This window comes from Nestor notabilis, unplaced genomic scaffold, assembly GCF_000696875.1.
Source record: "Nestor notabilis isolate BGI_N333 unplaced genomic scaffold, ASM69687v1 scaffold1299, whole genome shotgun sequence".
In the NCBI taxonomy this organism is placed as follows: domain Eukaryota; kingdom Metazoa; phylum Chordata; class Aves; order Psittaciformes; family Psittacidae; genus Nestor; species Nestor notabilis.
Genome location: NW_009944807.1, coordinates 54 through 20,956, shown reverse-complemented (window position 1 = coordinate 20,956; position 20,903 = coordinate 54). Strand labels below are relative to the sequence as shown.

At 39.3% G+C, this 20,903-nt stretch overlaps 1 protein-coding gene across 1 annotated transcript; it reads left to right on the top strand.

The window, feature by feature from the left end:
- Positions 1-6,194: 6,194 nt before the first annotated feature.
- Positions 6,195-20,389, top strand: CIITA (class II, major histocompatibility complex, transactivator; the record flags this gene model as incomplete). Its single annotated transcript, XM_010022561.1, is given in 13 exon segments — positions 6,195-6,338; positions 8,007-8,129; positions 8,556-8,615; positions 9,689-9,772; positions 10,393-10,452; positions 12,345-12,494; positions 13,668-13,808; positions 15,502-15,567; positions 16,018-16,287; positions 16,290-17,706; positions 17,802-17,975; positions 18,856-18,927; positions 20,305-20,389. Coding segments are annotated over 13 exon segments (2,846 nt in total), but the record flags the coding sequence as incomplete, so codon positions are not given.
- Between the last annotated feature and the right edge of the window lie 514 nt (positions 20,390-20,903).

Below are 20,903 nucleotides of genomic sequence, written 5' to 3'. Positions count from 1 at the left end.
ACTATCCTGTTTTCTAAGGTCAGTTTTTCCTCAATTCTTGAATGGGGTGCTTTTGCCATGGTAAATACTTCTTATCTTACCTTCTGTAGATATTGGTAACTACAGTGTATCGGTATCTGGACTTGTATTGCTTGAAATATTAGTAAGATGAAGTCTAAATGCAGATGAAATTTTGGAGAATTTTGAGTGATTTTCTTTGTGGCTAGCCCTGTTGCTTGCTCAAAAGGCTGCTGTAGTTTGTTTCAGTCTTTTTTTTTGAGAATGTGCTTGGTTTTTTGTATACAAGCTGCTCCTATAGAAAGTGAAACTGAAGGTCATTGGAAGAAACTGGCTTATTTCCATTTTTTTTCTACAGAACTTTATTTTCCCATTTAGGAGGGCTGAGATTACGTTATGAAAAATGTCTTGGAGTGCAAATGTACTTTTTCTGCCAAAAAAGCTTATAGGCAAGGTGTCTGCCATCTTACTGCTGGGATGGGAGAGCTGGGCACAGCTGTGACAGATGAGGTGATACTGGACATGAAAAGGCAAATTCTGCTCTCAAATCACAACTGTGGACACCTGCAGGACAGTACGTTATTAGTCTGCCTGAACTCAGCTGCCTCCTGTGGAAGACTAATAACATTTCTTTTATCTGTTGTGTTGGTCTCTATACAGCTAAGTTCGTTGAAAGGCAGAAGCTCCTTTTACCTGATATTTATACTTCTAACTTCTTTAAACTCCTCTCTAAGGGAGACAAAGGTGGCAAGATATAGGGCAGCTTTCTTTTCAGCATCATCTCTGTTCTTTCTTTGTAGACTATAAAGCCCATGGAACGTAACACTCCAACGGCACCATAAAGACTGTTGGTAAAAGTAGTATCTTTTATTAAATCAGGTAGTGCAACAGGAAAAGTTAAACTGCCTTTCAGATGTATAAGCTTTTCATAGATCCGAAATAGAAACTAAAACCTTCAAAGTTCATTATAACAAAGTTCATTATAACCTAAGCACCATTGCTTGCAGTTAGTTTATGAATAATGACGCTGCCTCTGACAGGAAAATCTATTTGGTACCTGTGGAGCAATGGAATTGTTAGTGATGGATTTGGGGAGAGGGAAGGGAAACAGGTGACTGTAGCATGGAAGGCACTTCATCCCTCCTCACTGCTGGCTTGCCCATCTCCCAGAGAACATTGCCCCAAAACATCACCTGCAGCAAAAGCAGGAAACACCTCCCTGCCTTCCGGTGTGCGTGTTGTGCGCAATGACATAACTCTTGGGGGGCCCAAAAGAAGAGAGAAGACTTTCTAAAGTTGTTAACAAAAATTCAAAAAGGCTTTCAAACTGTAGCTGGTAGCTGATGTCATTGAACTTTTAGCTCAAAGTGCCAGTGTTTCACTGGATTCCTTCTTTAGAGTTTGGTAATACCTGCTTCTCCTCAACTTGCTTCCTTCACATTCATGTGTAGCACTTAGTCTGGAGTGCTGCAAGAAAGTAACATTCAGCAATCTTTGTGTTTAACTTTTTGACCTCTTGTTTTCACTGCAGTCCCACTGTCTTATTTTTCTTTAATGTAAGACTTGGAGCTGTAATGTTATGTCATCCTCTGCTTAAGAAACGTGATTTGCGTGGCACTGCTACTGTTTTCTATGAATTATCCTCAGCTTCCTAAATTGATACAAAAATTAAGTTATGGGGGGAGGAGGGGATTTCCTCTGTTCCTGAACTGACTTGAGATGTTTTAGTTTTCTTAACCTCTATACTCACGTGGGAGATTATTTTATTACCTGTCAGTTCAGATGTCAACAGGGTTTTGGGAAGGAAACCCCCTAACAAATCTCAGAAGCATCCACCTTACTTTTGGAGTACATGTTATGTTATTGTTTATATAAACCGTCTTTGTTCTCTTAGAGAACATTTAGTAAGTAGCAGACCCCATTGTCAGGAATCTTTAACATGTTGATCCTTTAAAATATAAGACATGGTTAAATCAAATCATTGGGGCAAAAAGAGAAATTGCTACCACCTTCCTTATCTTTAGAAATCTAAACTGCCCTACCTAACTCCTAAGACTTGTATGTGATTTAAGTGAAAACCTACTCCTTCTTTAACTGGACTATCTGTCCTGATATGGTGATGTTCGCTATTTCTTTTACTAATTTTCCAGCAATTTTAATTCGTATGGTATCTCTTGGACTCTAAAAGAGCACTGAAAAAAACATGGAGAATCTTGGAAGTGAATCATATTGTTGTGGTGTATATGCAGAATACAGCGGTAAACCAAATGTATCATGAGTGGAGACCTTGCTGTAGCATGTAGGCACTAAATCATTGCAGAGGTTTAAGAACACAGGCTACCAAATGCAGGAGAAAGGAGGTTTTGTTTGAAGATTTAAAGCAAACTCTTAACCAGTGTCCAAACAATAAAGGAAAATATGTGCATGGAAATACCTTTGGAAGTACCCCCTGCATTCCCCCACCCATCATCTACACTTTGTGCATGGAGGCCTGCCACAAAGGTGGGCACAGCCACCCTGGGCACTTCAAGGCTTTATCTTGTAGGTCTGTGTAGGGCCTGTCTTCCTCCAGATGCGAGCTGGCTCTCGCCTTTACAGCCCTTACGCAGAAATTACTACAGAAATATTGTAGTCTTCTGATGAAGTGAAAATGTGCCAAACACCCATTTTGGCAGCACTGTAAGGGACTCCAGAGGGAATGTATTATCAGTTAACTAAGTCAAAATCCTTCATGAAACAACAGAGAGAGCGCTAGGTAGCATAGAGCTTACTCAAATTTGGTTTCAGACAGGGAACTGCTGGGAAATGCTGTGAGAAAAAAAGGGAAGCCCTGGGAAAGAGGCTGCTGTGGTAAACAACCTCAATTATGTCTGGTTTCATTTTGTGTGCTTCAGTTACAACATGCAGCAAAACACTTACTGTCCATGAGGTATCATTCTCCTTGCCTCTGGCTTTCTCAGTGCAGAAGCTTTCCCCTTTCAAAAACTCAGTTCATTTTTCCTACACCCTTGGACACAGTGCTTTCCATGGTGACATCATGATTTTAATGCAGCAAAGCACACAGCACACCTGCTTTTAGGAATTTGTTGGTTCAGCTACAGAAAGAAATTGCAGCATCCGAAATCCAGTGCAGTCAGTAGGAAGACAGCTAGGTATAGATCTGTGTCAAACCAAAATAATGAAAAGAAAAAAAAGAGGGTAAGCTGAGGGTCATTCAGACTGGTGAAACAAAACAGATGAATACAAATGTTTTTCATTCTTGAAAGAATGGCAATCTTCATTCTTAAGGTAGAAGGCTATGTTTCTCTTAGTCCTCTGTTCCTGTGCTATTAACACTTTTTACATTCTAATTATCAGCTCTCTAGCTAGACTTGGCACTGCAAGACTTCCTTTTGGTTTCTTCCTGACTTCTCAACCTCTGTGGCTGAAAACATTTTGCATAATATATGTATTTATCCACAGGGAAATGCTATTGACAGAAAGGTTTAAATTAACAAAAGCTCTTATTGTTATCTGGCAATGAAGAAGTTAAGATTTTTTTTTTTTTTTAAGAACTATGTGTGTGGAAGCTTGGAAATCTTGGTTTTGCAATTGCAGGTAGTGAGGAAAAACAGTGTTTTCTTACAAGCTGACAGACCTTGAGGAGAGGGAGAAGGCTGATAAACGAACCAGCTAGATCAGAAGAGTAACAGCTAACTTCAGACAGATTAGGAAGGCAGGAGTAATTTTGAAAGGCTTAGCGAAACAGAAGATAACTGTGTTCCTAAAGGAATTTGGTTCATTATAATACTAAAAATCACAGCCCCTGAGATAAGAGACCCTCCCCACAGAGACCCTTACTCACTGGATGTGCATAGTGAAATAAATATGTACTGTGTCTTTAAACACAGAGAATGTGAGAGCCAAGATACATATTATAGATATATAATGCTATGTATAGAGAAAACCCTGATTCTCAGTTTGAAATGTATAGAAATAGGTAGCTTGCAGCCTGAGGGTGTGCTGGCTTTGTGGAGTTACCACCTAGCACCCACCTTTGCATAGACATGGAATAAACAAACAGTACAACTCTGGGTGCTAATTGGCTCTCTGCGCACCAGAAATATAACCCTGATTTTGGGGACAACATTATGACTATGGCTTAATTAAAGCTTAGGATTTACATGAAGATTAAGTTTGCCTATTTAGTCTCTTTCCATAGGACTTGGCCTTTTCTTTGTCTGCTGTAATCAAGCAGTTGACTACCACTGGAATGATGTATTTGTCTGTTTTGTGTTCCCTTTACAGCTTCTGCCCAGTTACTTCTATGTCTCTAACCCCAAAATTATACTGACTCTGAGGCAGTGCTTCAACAGCATTATTCACAAACTCTGGCAACCTGGCATTCTGAAAGGATTTTATGTGCATTTAACAAGGGGAAAGGCAAAGCAAAATGTTGCAACAAACTGAAAATTTAATCTGGTATGTTTATAACCTCATTCTTGGTTCTTATGCAGATTTGGCAACTTTTGCTTTCCATTTACAACACAGCAGGCAGTTAATATAATATTTTTGTAATTTTGGTAGCATAAGGAGGCCACTGAATATGAGAAAGGAGAACTACCTGAGCATAGGTTATTCCTACTTGTGCAATTTCATTGTGTCCATCCTCTTCTAAGTTAAGCTTCTAGATTCTGATGTCTTCTGCACTGGAACATGGAGAGGTCCATTTTCAAGCTGTTCAGCAGAACAACCCCATAGAGGAATAAGAGGGATGAAGATTCGTCTATAACAAAGCAGCATGTAGTGGTGTGCGTGACTAGGTCTGCTCTGCCCTCTTTCATCAGAGCTGCAGTGTTAGCTGTATTTCTCTTTTATCATTTTGCAGGTAGGCTTCATGGTACAACAGGTTGCTCCACATTTATACACCTTGAGGAAGTAGGCATGTGCAACCAGGGTTATTGATGGCATTCTGCTAAAGGCAGAATATTTGAGCTGTATTATAGTTGTCATTCATTACAAATTATGGTGTTTGATGCCAAGCTGAAACTTCTCATGGTTGTGGTGTGTGGGCACTTTTTCTTAACAGAATATGGCCTGGAAATTTTGCGGGTTGTTCATTTCATGCTGGCATTTAGATATTATTGTGGACTAAATTTCTTGGCTCACCAGCCCAGCTGGCATTCATATTAGTGACCTGTAAACACTGAGGAGCCAATATTTGGTTTTGAAATAGTTTGATAAAGATGATGAATGACCGACAAGTAGTGTTTTTTCACTGGCTGTGGAATATCCAGAAGAAATGTTTGATCTTATTGTAGTGCCTGGAAGCTTATTCTAGTAGCTGGAAAGAAAGAGATTTAAAATGAGGTGGAGGAAGAGATAACCTTTATCAAGAAATGTAGCTGCAGCAGTCGAAGCAGTTCTCATGTAAACACAGGTGACTGGAGCAGGAAGTGACTTAGATCAGTCAGATTTATCTGGATGCTGTATGGCACTCTGCTTGAAAGGCTGTAGCAATTCCCAACTCACAAGTAGGTATGAGTTCTGAGGGGAAAAGAAAATTGATTATGAAATAATTGTGGTAGATTCCAAATTGTCAGTGAGTGGCATGTTACCAGAAACTAATTCCCACGGGGACCATGCTATTCTGTACACAATCAACTATATGGTTTGGGAAAGAATTATACAAAACAGTTCTACCTTTCACTGTACCTTCTTGTATTGAAGGGATGTCTCCTAGTGTCACCTCCAGGGCTTAGGAACTGGGTGTAACATCCCAGACTGAAGCTGCTTCCCTTAGAAGAAACTGTCCTGATGGTAAGGAATGGGATTCCTCTTCCATCATCTTCACTGCAGTCTTCTCATTTTCCCTGATACCTGCTGGGTTTGTGCTTGCGTCATTTATATCCTGATAAAGATACAGGACTTGTGACTTATTCGGTACTTGGCACTTTTGGTCCGGGTGGTCAGACTGCAGTATCCCACCCCCTGACTGGACTGAAAAATAGGTAAGTCTCATTGCAAGGGTATCTGGATCTGTAAGTTTAAATTACGCAGAATCGTAACTCAAGCAAGACTTGGTAAAACAATACCAGTTCCACAGCCTGAAGATCTCAGTGGCTAGTCAACAGAAGGCCACAGTGCAGGACTTGTAGTTTTGGTTGACAAAAAAATGTGGTTTTGTCACTGCTAACTGTTTTTCAATTTGGTTTCAGACATCAGGAGACAAATCATGGATTCGACATTTCTGTCTGAAAATGGCTATCTTGATTTGCTGCACAGTGATATCGATCCATTGCATCTGTATACTCAACTTGATCTTAAGTTATCTGGAAATGAAGAAGGTGACTTTGCTGCAGGTTAGTAAAACACTAAAAAATGCTTGATTAGTTTAGTCATCATGCTATAAGTTATTACCATCTCCTCTCAATTACATAGCCATTGAATGGCAGTTTATCATGGTGGCTGGAATAAACACAACAGACGCATGGTCTTATGATATGATAACTTTATTCATAAATGTATATAAAATAGTGACTGCTTCCAGAAACTATCATGTTTTTGAAACTACATGTTTACAGCTTCCTGCTCAGTGAGTCTAAGAATACGTACTATACATGTCACTCATTGAGGTGTGAAAGTAATGTATTTGGTTTGGGTATCGTTCCTGTAAGTAGTTTATTTGCAAATGTTCCTATTGTAAGCTGGTCAAATGTAATTGTCCGCACTTTTGTAGTTTCAAGCTAAAAGATTTGCAAAACAGAGACTTTTAGGTGAGTTTGTGATGAAGCCAGTCTGCAAGCAAACTAGCATTTTATTTCCTTCTGAGATCCTAAGGCATCAACTTTCATTACCAGTTGCCATTTTACAGCTTTTGAGGGCACAGGCCAATGATTTTATGATTCCGTGCTAAAGGAGAAAGCAGAAGGGCCAGGGCATAAAGATGATAGTTTCGTCACTTCTCAAACTTTCTGCTCTTGAATTTGTGTGGAGGCTGTGGAATGCTCTGCTCCCCCTGAGTTTGCTGGCATGAAAGTATGAAAGTGAGTATGTGCTGCTAACTGTGCTGTAGAGCAATAGATGAGCTTATTTTAAATGAATGAGCTGGTCTGTGCATTGAGATTGGCAATGAAAGGAGCACAACAGCTGCATGCCAGATATGAAGACCTGTAGCTCTGCCTGATAGGTGTAAGACATTACCAAATTGGGGGATACCACCTCGCATCCTTGCTTTAATGAGAAACCAGGGTCAGCAGGTACATGGGCAAATCAGTGGAGAACTGAGCACCAGAATCTGGAATAATCTTTGTGATTTAATTATTTCCCAGCTTGAGCTTTGTTCTCTCAACTTCAACTGTTAATAAAACCTGCAAGAGTGTTTCTTCACTCCCATGGTCTTACTTGCTCAGTGAAAGTAGGATGAGTTGGGGATCAAGGACTGGCTTTTGTTATATCAGAGATGTTTCACTGTTTTGAATACTTCTAAGCCTTAACAATGTCTGAGATGATGTAAATAAAGTGAACATTGCCAGGACATGGCATCAGTTATTGGAAGTTGGATATCTCTGCTATGAAGATGTTAGCATGGTCCCTGGTATGTTTTTGGCCTTGGCCAACTAGCAGCTTTACAGGCAATTTGTAGCTGTAGCTCGGGGGTTAGCATGCACCCGGCATCGTTCCAAATAGGGAGTCTTGGATGGTACCACCATATCCTGAAGAATAAGAAGGTTTAATAGTATTGATGAGTCTGGGCCATGTGTGTAGGCCTTAGTGGCATAGAATGGATTCTATAACTGGTTTATTTTCTAGGAAAGATGAAGTCTCAGAGCTGAGCAAACGTGTTGATTTCTGGGTGACTGTATCTTACTGAGAGTTCAGTTCTGTTCCTGCTTAACCAACACACAGTGAAAAGCCAAAGCCTTGTGCTGACATAACAAATCTGCCTTTTCTGCATGTCCTGCTGTCTTGTTTTTTACTGCTTTGTGATGGTATTCATTGAACCAATGTGCTCTCCTTTTTAATTCTAGATTCTGAAGTTGATGCCAACGACTATGATCAGTTCAATATAGATTTCCTGTATCCAATGGAAAACAGTGAAAATGAGGATGAATTGGATCTCTGTTCCACCAAAGAAGCTTATGCTAGAATAGGTATGAAAAGCAATTTTTTTTTTTTAAATCATTATTTCCAGTCACTTGCTATAGCTATTTCTTACGAATTGTATTTTCAGTCTAAAGCACTGGCATATACTCAAGTGTTCTGTCCCTCATGCGTGGCAGATCTAGCCAGGGTACCTAAACCTGCGCTTTGTGGGGAAACAGATTAACAGTAGCTTGTGGTTGTTGGGGGAAAATCTCTCTATTAATGGCATCTTCTGCTTAATACTTCCTGTCTCAACTTCTCCTTTTTCGTTTTCTTAATTTCCTGAACAACAATTTACAAGAAAATTTAATTTACCTCTGCAGAATTCTGTTAAGGAGGGTAAGCTTACAGGAGTTTCACTGTGAAATTACTCTGTCCTTACTATGTTTCTTCTCTCTTTTTTTTTTTTTTTCTCTTTCCCCCCTTCTTGCTAGCTGGATTAGCAGAATATGTGCTCAAAGATCAGCAGGAGAAGCAGGTGGAAGATGCTTTTGGTAAGATTTATGTGGCAAAGAGTAATTTTCTCCATGACAGTGTTCTGGCTAACATCTGCACTGTACTTCATCCCCACGATTTGAACACTAGTAAGGTTTTTGCATATCTGCTATACTCTTCTTTCCTCCAGGAACTGTATTCCAGGATTTTCTTGACAAACTTCAAGGATTTCCTGTATTGTTGCAGGCCTTTCTCAAAGATGGCAGTTTTATCTCCAACCAGTTGCTGATCAGATCACCATGGCCGTAGTGTATGCACACCTAGTGCAGTATATGCCCTCAGTTAGCATCAGACTTACTCTAAGCACAACATGGATGGTATGCAGAAGTTCATTAAAGCTGAACCACCCAGAGGACTTATCATGCATATAAATGCTGTTCATGCACACCCACTTCTGTCCAGGATGCATAAAGCTGCCCGAGGAAGCATGTCAAATTTTACTTCTTTCCCTGGTCAATGCAGCAATGCTATAGTATACATGTAGTAAATGATTCCTTCATTCAGTGCTTGACCAGAGATAATTGCTTGACTTTTTACTGCTCCCTGTTATGTTTAAAAATTGAGGCTTTTTGCACCTAGTGGCAAAATTTATATTGGTTTTAGAGGAAACAAGATACAGTATTAGTGCTGAAGTATTTGCCAGTAGAAGAATGGTATGGGTAACTTCACAGTTTTTACAACACAAAATATAATCTCTTAAAGGATCTAATCCTTTTTGTACATAAAATGAGTAAATAATTTTGCTAGTACTGAGATTATGCTGTGATACAGCTGTGATGTATCCTTTTATCCTTTGCTCATTGTTAAAGCATTGAGAAGTATTGAAGTTTTATTAGCCACTGAATTCATGGCAGTAGATTAATACCTCACAGTTCAGAACCAACACAGGGTAACAGAACCTGCATTCAGAGTTCTGTGGGCTTTCTAAACCCTATCAATCTGAATATGTGTTTTATTGCATTTATTTGGAGCTTATTTTATCTTTGCCACCTGTTGGTATGTTTCTCTTGCTTTTACCTCTTCCTATAATTTTTCTAGGAGAACAAAGGTTGACATTTTTACATATTTTTAGCAGGGAACCTTATTTTGGATGAAATATCTGCTGAAAACACTGAGGTGCTTCCTGAGATAAAGGTGCAGAAATGTCACAAACGAAGTAAGTGAAAAACAGTGAGAGTTTGAAAGGCTGCAGAGTTTGAATCCAAATTTGCATTATGACTCTTTGGTTTTAACCCAGCCTCAGTGCATCTCTCATGTAGTTCTTCGCTGATACAACCAGATGTGCTTCCTCTGACTTTGCTCACCTTTACTTCTGTTGGAAGTAAAAACAGCTCCTCCAAGCACATTCTTTACAATTTACAGAATTTGTTGTCCTGTAACATGACATTAAGTATGACATATTTTTTCCCTTCATCTGTGTGACTGTTAACTTTGCTTTCAGTGACTCTATCACTTAGCAAGCATTAGCTGAACAATTTAATATCAAAAGCAGCAGCAAAAATCTTTGATTACTGGCACAAAAATCTGCAGCCTAATTGAAACTTCACAGTCAAAGTGAAAAAATATGAAGCTTTTAACATTCATGTTTTATATACTGGCCCCATACAGTTCTGAAATAGCTGAATTGAAACTGATAACATCCCGTTCTGCTTTAAAAAGTTAAAAATTTAAAAGGGTAAAATTCTGCTTTAAAAGTTTAAAATAAATTTCCATGGTGGAAACTTAAAATTACTGAACTGCTTCAATTTTTGTCATTTATTGTCACTTCTCTTTCAGCCTTCTTAGGCACTGCAGAGAGTTGCTCTGATGCTTCAGAACCCAAATACAGGAAAATTGGTAAGTTGTTGGCTGAGTATGATTATTGAACATATATTGTCTCATGTTCCAAAGTCTCATCCTTTGTTAGGTATTTGATGATACATCCTCATCATGCTTTTTCATGTTTCTAATTCCAGCAGAGTAGAAATGATTGTAGAATCACAGTCTTACGCACCTCTGACTAATTTATGATGCAACAAATCTGTGCCCTCTTAATAGTAACTATCAAATAGTGCATCTTAGGACCGACTGCATGCTAGCCTGGGAACCATTGGATCCTTATGCTTCAGATGTACATGTTCCTGATGTGTGATAGAAAAATTACTTCCTTAGCATCAGATGAGGCCCAGTTGAACTTTTCTGAATCTGTCTAAAATCTGAGAGAAGAAAGCAAAATAGTGGAGAATTGGATCAGGGTCAAATGTTGTCATTTTTATCACGTATGCCTTTTGTTTATGATGGGAAACATGACTCAGGCCATGGTTTGTTGTTTCCTATGTTCGATCCTCTTTGTTCTAAGCATGTCACCTCCCAAAAATCTAGTCAAACATCCTAGTGAAAATAGTAACTGTGAAGAGATGGCTTCTTGGCCCAGCCCATGCTATACAGTCCTTTAAACCAAAATCAGCATGAGAGAAAGGGAAACGTCAAGGTGCTGCATGCTGTTCGACCACCTACAGGGCAGTACCTGTGGCCAGCACAGGTGTAAACTGGTGCTAGAATTCTTATCCTTAGTCTGGAGCCTAAATGGCTGTCTCGGGCACAGCTAAGCCAGCAAAATACTCTTGCAAAATCCATGTGAGAGCAACCACCTTTGGGTGAATATATTATACTCTATTTTGAAGTGATGTATGCATTACTGTATGTTAGCACGCTTCCTGAGAGGGGCTCTGACTGTATGCAACCTGATGGGCTATGTGCACATCAGGGTGGGCAGCCAAAACCAGCATGTGTAGCCTAGAGAGCCATGCAGAGAATGCTTGGATTATGGGACTGCATCTCAGCAAAATTCAGCCTGGCAATTGCCCAGCAATACCCAAGGAACTGGCATAGACTGGGTGAAATTCATCAGGAACACACACATGCACTCAGACTGTGACCCAAGCTGATTTTCCAATGTTTGTGTGGATTTCAAGAGGAAGGAGGGACATTGAGCCTCCACTTATGCCACACTAACAATGAGAGTTTTCAGTAAGGAAATGGCATATCAATTCCTGGTTTAAAAATAAAACCAAAACAGTAAAAATGTCTCAGGACTTGCATTTCAGTCTCCAGTATCATTACAGAGCTATCAGGTGCTTCGTAAAGCTGCACCTATCCTTTTCCGGATAGTTGAAGGTGCTCAGAATATTATCAGTCTCTCTACCCTACTGACCCAGTGAAGGTGCTGAAGGAAGGAATATATATGTAAGGTAGCATACGTACTGGGTACAAAAAAATTAATTGACAATAAGATGAGCTACATAACAAAATCGGGAATTTATTTAACTTGTCATAAAATGAGTGTCACGAATGATCCTGCAAAGGGAAATGCATCAGCTCTTCAGAAATGTAAGAATATGTACAGTGAAGAGGATAATGTGTACTAAAGTTCAGAGTGGTAAGCTAAGGATGAGATTCTTTCAAAGGAATTGAATGGAATTCAACTTTAGATTTGCCCAACTCTTTGCAGCTGGCTGTAACAGTACCTGATCTCCTCTGACTGTATCAATGCAGCAGTACTTAGATGGGAAGTATATTTCAGAAAGCTATTGTGAATTGTTTTTGCTTTTGGAAAATCAAAGCACAGCTGATCAGAATCAAGTGCTTTATGATATCTATTGAGACCTCTTCTTTGGCCCCTTAACTTCTAGCAGTGAAATAACTTTCTTCTTTTGGTTTGCCTTTCTTTTTTTTTTCCTTTTCTCAAGTGGAAGTCCCTGCGGTGTCTGCAGGGAATGCCGGTTTCCTAGCTATGCCTCTCAACAGCCACCCAGCTAGCTCCACCTCACTAACTAACCAGCACATGTCCTTTTCTGTTCTTGCTACCGATGCACTGGAAAGGAGTTTCATCATTTCTGGTATGTACAGTAGAGCTCCAGGTGTGCATCTGTACACAGGTTGATCTATACAGGGGGAAAACTTACAAATCTGGTTATTGACCATGAACAATGGTGGGGAAAACAAATATATCAGCTGATTCAATCAAGCACTTAAAAGTGTGGCACTCACTTAAAGAATGAAAAATATTCAAGGGAAATTAAAAGCCCCTCGTGAAATTGTGAGTTTTTCATTTAACTGGTGAAGTGCAGGTTAATAAATAAGAGAACACCATTATTTGCTGTATGCTAATCTAAACAACTACTTACTTAAGAATAGGAAATCGGAAAATTTTCCTACCTAAACTTTGGGTTAGTTCCTTTCACCCAGGGGTTATCCAGAGGACAATTATATCTGTAGTAGTAGAGAAAAATCTAGGTTGGAATTTTGTTTGTAAAACCTGAATACTAATCCAGGTGATGGGCTGTGTAGCTGTAGCTGCCTTGCCTTGATAACGTTGAGTAACAGAGGGTGCTCATGGTACACTGGCAAGTCCTAATGACAAAGACACAATTCAGCACCTTTCACTGTTAAATCTATGCTGCAAAGGAACCAAAAAGTAGTGGATATGTTAGAAGTCTTGAAGTATGTAATGCTAGCTGAAACAGCACAAAAGAGCAAAAGAAATTGTGTCACACTTAGAGAAGCTCAGAGCTATGGCTGATTAAATTGCAAGCACTGTATCATAAAAAAAAATTCCCCGTGCAGGTTCAGAAGGAGGATCCTTGCTAGCTGCTTGTACAAGCAGCATGATGTGCAGTTATGTGGGAAAGATGTAGTGCAAAGGATGGTAAAATTAATTCAGATACACAATATCTATACATTTTCTCTCTTCTGAGTCCCTGGTCCATACATTTACAGGCTTTGCTTTAGGCACCATTCTTTATATTAGTAGGATTTCTCTTTAGACTATCAAAAACCAGTAGTCACTAAAAGCTGGGTAATCCCTTGTATTTCACATTCTTCATACCTGTTCAGATTTTTTGAATAATGGATTCTGTGGACTTCATGTGAGCCTATGAATTCTGGTTCATTAACTCTCCACTGGGAATATTTGCCCAGAAGCTGCCAGAAAGGATATTTTCTTTCTTGAAAACTTTTAGAAATGAGGAGCCTTTAAAAACAGAACAGTAATTATTCTGCACTCATTTCAGGATCTTCAGCACCTCTGGTTCCAGAGTGTCTATCTGTTGGCATGAAAGGGAGCCAAGAGAATACAGGTTTTGCAGATCCTCCTCAGCAGATACTTGGCTTTGTTCTTGGAAAAGGCACATCTGATGTTCTAGTATATCCAGGTGAGAGCAATACCCTCTTATCCACATAAATAGGCAGAAAGTACTGGAAAGTCAATACTGTCAACAAAGTACTAAGTTCCTTCGTTTCAGATACTGATAGTTATGATAGGCTGAAAACTATCACTTTTTTTCTTGTCGGCGCTGACTTCTCCCACTGAAACATTGAGTTTGATTTCAGTGGGTGTTTAGTTTCTGATCTCCGTGTACCCTGGTGATTATAGCGGCTGGCAGTTTAGTACGCGTGTTCTGTTGCCCTCTGCTGGCAACAGAGCCCAAAATAGCATAATTTTGAAGTGAGAATTAACAGGCAAATACCCGTAGGTTTGGGGAAGTATTTGTAAGTTATATATACTGTTTATGTGAACTCACAATATTAATAATTCCAACTGATTTACAGCAGCACAACGTTATATGAGTACGTCACAAACCTCAGAATTCTAAATGCAGCAGAAAAATTACCACATTAGCTACAAAGCCAGTTTCTTTTCCTTTTTAAAAAATTATTAACATCTGATTGATTTGACCAATGTTGCTTCCCATCTAAATGTCTAATTGCAGCTTTTCTTGGTTTTCCATTCTGTTGTGTTTGTTTAATAAGTGGTAGACCGAAACGAGACACTTGCCTGAAAACAGGCATGTCCCCTTGTTATTTAAGGTCTTCAGTAGATTTTTCTTCTACAAGGAGGAGACTTATCTCTATCAAATATATTCTTTCACTGGAAAAAGCACTTGCTTATTAGAAGTCTGAGAGTCCTTCCCTGCTAGAAGCAACCCTGAACTCTAACCATTCCATCTGTTGCTGGCATGTGGGGTAGGAATTAGTTTCCCAATCTCTGAAACTTTGTTTTGTTTTTTAAAACACATTCTATATCAAGATAAACCAGATATTATGGTAATAAATACATTTGTCCAAATCTAGGTAGATGAACCTGTTTTGGTTTGGGTTTTTGCCCCACATCTCTGCTGAGTGTGGTTACAAGACTATTGATGAGGTTGGGTTTGTTACAGCCTCTGTCAATTTAAATTCTGTTCTGTGTCTGCTAAGTTTTTCCTACCAAAAGTTTCATCAAAACTGATACTGTCATCACCAGTCTGTAGAAAATATACTTTCCCTTTCCCTGAAAAATTCCCATTTATGTGTATGGCAGACATGGCTCACCTGAGTAAGTGCAAAAGGCTGCAATAGTTTGAAAACAAGCAGGCAAAAAGAAAGAAAATTGGACAGTGGCAGTACTTTGTCAGGAAGAGCAATGGGTAAATTCTGTTACCAATAGTCACTTCTCTGTGACATTCATCCTTAATGTTTGGTCACAAGATGTGGAATAATAAAAGAAAGCTATTGCTTTTGATGACATAAAGAAGTCCTATGTGTAAATAAGAATTTATGCAAAATTTGAAAAGAACATTGGATGTCACCTTGTTAAGATAAGTCTTCTGCTTCTTACAACATTGGAACAGCTGTCATCTTGTGTGGTGTCATGCTGCCGGTGGCAGTTCATGTCAGCTGAATTGTATGTGTGAGGATTTTCCTTTCCCTTGTAAAATAAACAAAACCTCTCTTTCTCTGTGTGATCCACAGTACATGTGTTGCAATGAACTTGAAAATTTGCATTAGTCTTAATGTTAAAATTAGTAAAGCTGAATCAGTGACTATCTAGGTGTCTTCTTCAAGTACATTGTTTTGTTTTTTCAGGTTTAGAAATGCTCAAAGAAGTCCAAGTTCCCATAATTCCTTCTGAAGAACCTTTCAAAAGACCGAGTGAGTTTAGATCTCTTGTACTTCAAACTTCTGGACTTTTTTGCCTATTTTTAATGTGTTTCTTTGCATAAAGAAAAGCTACTTGTAGGAATTGTTGTTCAGCAATTTGTAAGGCTGTTCCAAGTTTTTGAGTGCATTTCCTGGTTTTAAGGTGTTAGATTTGTCTATCTTTAGATATCTAGCTCTACTACCTACTTAGAAGGTCAGTGTACTTAACTGGTTTTATCATATGTGTAGATACTTCCAAAATTTTTCATTTCATGGTCGAAAGGTGTCTATTGTGCCTGTACTCCAAATTTAAGTACCTGCAGTTGCATGGGAGAAATCCAAATGTACGTGCTTTATGGGAACTGGTGTATTTTGACCATATTACAATTATGTACTTAAACCACCAATGTTGTAATTTATGAACAGTTTTCTTGCATTCATGTGTACTTTTTATTCCTTTAGAGCCAGTGGAAGCGTTCTGTACATCACTTAAGCATTATTTCCAAGATGTCTGCAGATCTGTGGCCATGGAGCGTGAAGTAGCTCTTGATCACCTGTTTATTGATGGGACACTTGTTCAAAGCCAAACTGAAACCAAGACTGGGAAGACTAGCATAAAAGCAATGGAAAAGGAGCTGGTAACATGCAGTCTCCAAGGGAAGGAGAAAACAGCCCTTAAAAGAAGCCAAATATTTCAAATCCCAGCAGGTAAAGATTTAGAGACTAAAGTGATCTAATGGGCAAAAGCATTCTTGTTCAGAAGATCTGCCAGGACTGGTCCAATGGAGAGTTTTCTCAGTTTGAATTTGTGTTTTGGTTTGACTGCAAACAAATAAGCTTGCCTGAGAAGCAGTACAGCCTGAAGGATCTGCTGCTTGAATTTTTTGTAAAACCTCAAGAGGGAAGCAAAGAGATCTTTGAGTATATATCACAAAATCCTGCTAAAGTCCTTCTGGTTTTTGATGGTTTTGAAGGGTTGCATGATCATGAGAATTTTCTTCGCTGCTCAGCCAGCCAGCCTGAAAAAGACTTGTGCACTGTAAAGGAGCTGCTTTCAGGGCTCATTCAAAGAAAGATACTCAATGGTTGTACTTTATTACTTACAGCAAGACCAAAAGACAAGGTGTACCAGTGTGTGTCCAAAGTGGATAAGACTATTGAAATAATAGGATTTTCCCCTCAGCAGAGAGAATTGTACATAACCAAATACTTTGAAGGATTACCCTACTGTGATAATGCACTGAAATTAATCAAAGAGTGTGACTACTTGTTCAGTCATTGTTACAGCCCTGTTATGTGTAGATTTGTTTGTTTTCTCTGTGAGACAGTACTTGAAATGGGAGACAAGTGTCTTCCTTCAACTCTTACTACAGTCTTCCTGAAATTTCTTCAGCAGAAGATAATACCTATGCAAACGGATGTTGCAGCCATGCAGAATCAAGAAAGTCTTGCTACACTTGCCCGTATAGCCTGGTATCTTGGAGAAAAGCACCAAAGTGCCATGAAAAGTGATCTTCTTCCTTCTAAGGAAGTTAAAGAGTTTGCTCTGAAATACGGATTTTTCCTGCCATTTGCATTCCCCAAACATTCAGATAGTGGAGAAGAGGCATTTGGAAGCACATTCACTGATTTTGTCATTCAGAATTTCTTGGGTGCGCTTCATCTTATGTTAGCAGAAGAGATCAAGGATAAAAGTCTAACAAAATACCTGTCTTTTTCATCCAAGAAGAAAAAGCCTTATAACTGGCTAGATTTAGTGCCTCGATTTTTGTCTGGATTGTTGTTCCTCCAGGATGACCCCTACTTCTGCTCCCTTTCAAATAAGGTGGTAAACCAGTCAATCAAGAAGCAGAAAACACTGTTGAAATGTATTAGAAGGCTGCAGATAAATGAGCTCTGTCCAGAGAGGTTACTCAAGCTCTTACAATGTATTTATGAAACACAAAGCAGTTATCTTTTGCAGCATGTGGCCTTAAGGCTCAAGCCAGACCTGTCTTTTCTGGGCGTAGTTCTAACACCACCTGATGTCCATGTACTGCACTCTATTTTAAAAAGGTCAAGGAAAGAGTTTTCCTTGGATTTGCGAAACAGCAGCATTGACATGCAGGGACTGAAAGACCTGGTTGGCCTGAAGAATGTGGCATTGTTCAGGTCAGTCATTCTTTGTATATAGTAGTGTCATTCATAGGCCTGTATGACTTGTTCATGCAATAGCAGCAATCATACCTGTTGATTTCACTTCACAGGGCCTCCCTCAGTGACACGGTCAGGCTCTGGAAGTCTTTAGAACAGGCAAAAGACTATGAACTGCTGAGAGCATCAACAGAGAAATTTGTTCTTGATCCCTTTAAGGCAAAATCAGTGAAGGACGTCAGTGACCTTTCAGACCTTGTGGGTATGCAGAAGAAGATGATCAATTGGTAGGCTCATTTATGATCTTAATATACTAGCGATTTAAGAAATGGGGGTTCACTAACGATGCTGGAAAAGTGGAGTCCTCCGCTTGTCCAAAGGAGAAGTGACTAGTGCAGAGCAAGCTCTTGTATCATCTCAAGGTGTTCTCCTACCCTGATGTGTGGTAGTTGTCAGGGCAGGGAGGAGCAATGACAGCACCATGCAGAACATTTATCAAAACTGCCAATAAAAAAAAAACAGCTGCCATTTTTTATTTCAGATTCCTTTTTAATCTCTGAGTATGCTGCTATCTTCCAATTGCTTTCACTCACACAACTTGTGCTAACTGATTTTTCTCCCCTGTAGCACCTGGGCCATAAATGAAGGCTTGTTTTGCACCGGTCACAAATGATCTGAGTTGGCCCTTTAGCTCAGGAGGTAAAAGCTTGTGTTATGTGAAAGCCTGTGTTTCATCCCTGCTCATGATGTGACATAGGGACTGGTTGCAATTAATAGCATGCATAAAGAAAATATTTTGGTTGATTTTTAAATAGAAATGGGGGCTTCCATTTTAACATGGGCAGAATATTTTGATTAAAATATATGCGAGTTTCATGTTTGACAGAAGACACTTGATTTAGAAGAATGTGGTTTTAAGTTCTATTGGAAAAAGAGCAAACAACTGCACTACGAAAAGTGTGGTCATTTGAAATTCATTTCAATCTGAAAATTGAGATGAATTGTATGAAGAAAGCTTGGAGCAGGAGTTATTCTGAAATTTCTGAGTCCTCAGTTAATGCAACAGTGGTTTATTTCCTGTAAAAGTTTACTAAGAATTTATATGTAAAGCGCTGTTTTGGTTGCTAAAACACTTATCATACTCTGGTTCTACTGTGGTGTTTTTAGCGTGCAAGATGCATCTGGTTGCAGCAGCTATGAAATTCCTGCCATCAAAAACCTCAGGAAACTAGAATTTGCGTAAGTAATACGCCTCTCTGTTGATTGATAGATGATTGCATTTAAGACTGAGAAGAATCATGGATATTGGCTACAGTCATTGAGCTGAGGTACAGTTAGTTTATGGTAAAGCGTTAAGTAAACCCCATTTATTGCTATTTTGCTTTTCTCAACCAGATATATTAAGTTATGGCACAAACTCACAAAACGTAATTTCTGGCTCCTGCCATGATCCAGATGAACATGGTTTGATCCATTTTGTTTGATTTGCACTACAAGTTAGCTCCTTATCACCAGGTGTAGATTTTGTGCCACAGGGTATAAAGTATCTTGATTGTGATCCAACTACCTGGGAAATATTTTTTTTTCCCCCAGAAATGCCCAACTTTTTTATCTGAACCTTCTGATGTAATTTTCTGCACTATCAGAGCTTAGGCCGTGAAAGAATAAGGTCAGAGAATACCTCCCAAATAAAACATTTATCACCATTTTCCTGGAAGAAGGAAGATTGACTTGGAAACACTGACTTTAAGCATGAGGTGTAGTAACATTTTTTCTTCCCTACAAACTATTATCAGCTTCCAAGGTTCTACTGCTTAAAATACCCTGCCATAGTGTGTGAATTAGTTTGGGCAGAAATTGCACCAGTGCAATGGCATACTCTCATCAGGTCTCCATCTGTTTCCTGCTCTTCACATCTGACCCAGTCTAGAGGCTATGCTTGACCTCACTTCTGATTTCATGCTGCTTTCTCTTCTTGTTTCCTCTCCTACTTTCCCTTTATTTTAATTTTCTTTTTTTCCCACTTAAAATTCCTGTCCTTTAACTAGGTTGAACTTGTTCTGATACCAAGGAAACTCCAAATAAGAAGTTAATGTGTGAGGGACAAATGCTTGGAGCTGGAATATTCAAGTTCAATTTATGCTTTAAGCTGCAGTAAAATGTTCATCTTAAGTTAGTCTGAATTGCCAATATTTGGGGGGGATAGAGAGAGATTTTTTTCATCTAGGTTATTAAGATTATAATGGAAAAAAACCCCAAAGAACCAAAAATAAACAACAAACAAACCAAAAACCTGAAAAAACAGAAAAAGGTCAGAAATACAGGAATCTGAAACAGGTAAGATGAGTCTTGCAAAGAGTAACAAAAAAGTGGCAAATGCATGTTCTGCTGCTTCTGTGCAAGTAGCTCTGTTCTGTGTGACCTCAGCTTTGTGGAGTTCTCATCTGGAGGCTTTGAAGCAGAAATCCTTGCTGCAGATGGTAGGGAGTGGCTGCTTCTGAGGAGTGTAAACTGGCTTACATTTGGGGCTGCAGGGGAAGAATTGAAAAATTCATAACTTCTGCTGTTTCTGAGCATGTGAAAATGCTGTGTGTGTCTGTATGTCTTTTCTTGCAGGCTGGGTCCAGTATGTGGCCTTCGGGGGTTCTTAAAACTTGTGGAAATTCTTGCAGCGTTTCCATCACTTCAGCATTTAGAGTGAGTAATGCTAAAGATGACATTTGCTAGTGTTGCTCCTCAGCAACCCTTGACAATGGGGGAGCCAAGAAGACTACTTGCTTTGAACAAACTAACAAAAACATTCAGAGAATACAACAGCAGACTAAAAGCTAGTGCTCTTCATCCTCCCTTAAAGCACTTGGTAGTGGTTTGTTCAATACCCTTTCAGTCACTTCCCTGTGTGTTTCTCGGTGGTTAAAAGCTTGTGGGAAAGGTTTACTACAGAGCCCCAGTGGGTGCTCTCCCTTCCTGCTACAGCACTGCCTGCAGATTACTTCTTCGTTCAAGCTCCATAATGTGCCTGAGCCAGGCTCCCCTTTGGTGAGGTTTCTGAGGGACTCACAGTCGTGTCTGCCACAGGAGAGAACAGGCTCCCTCTGGAACCAGAAGCAATGTTAAATTTAGGGTTTAACTTCAGTATTTGTGCCAGTGCTGTGTATCTTCCAGTGTCAACAAACATCCTGAACGTCTGGTAGAACTTGTAAGAGATTGAGCTG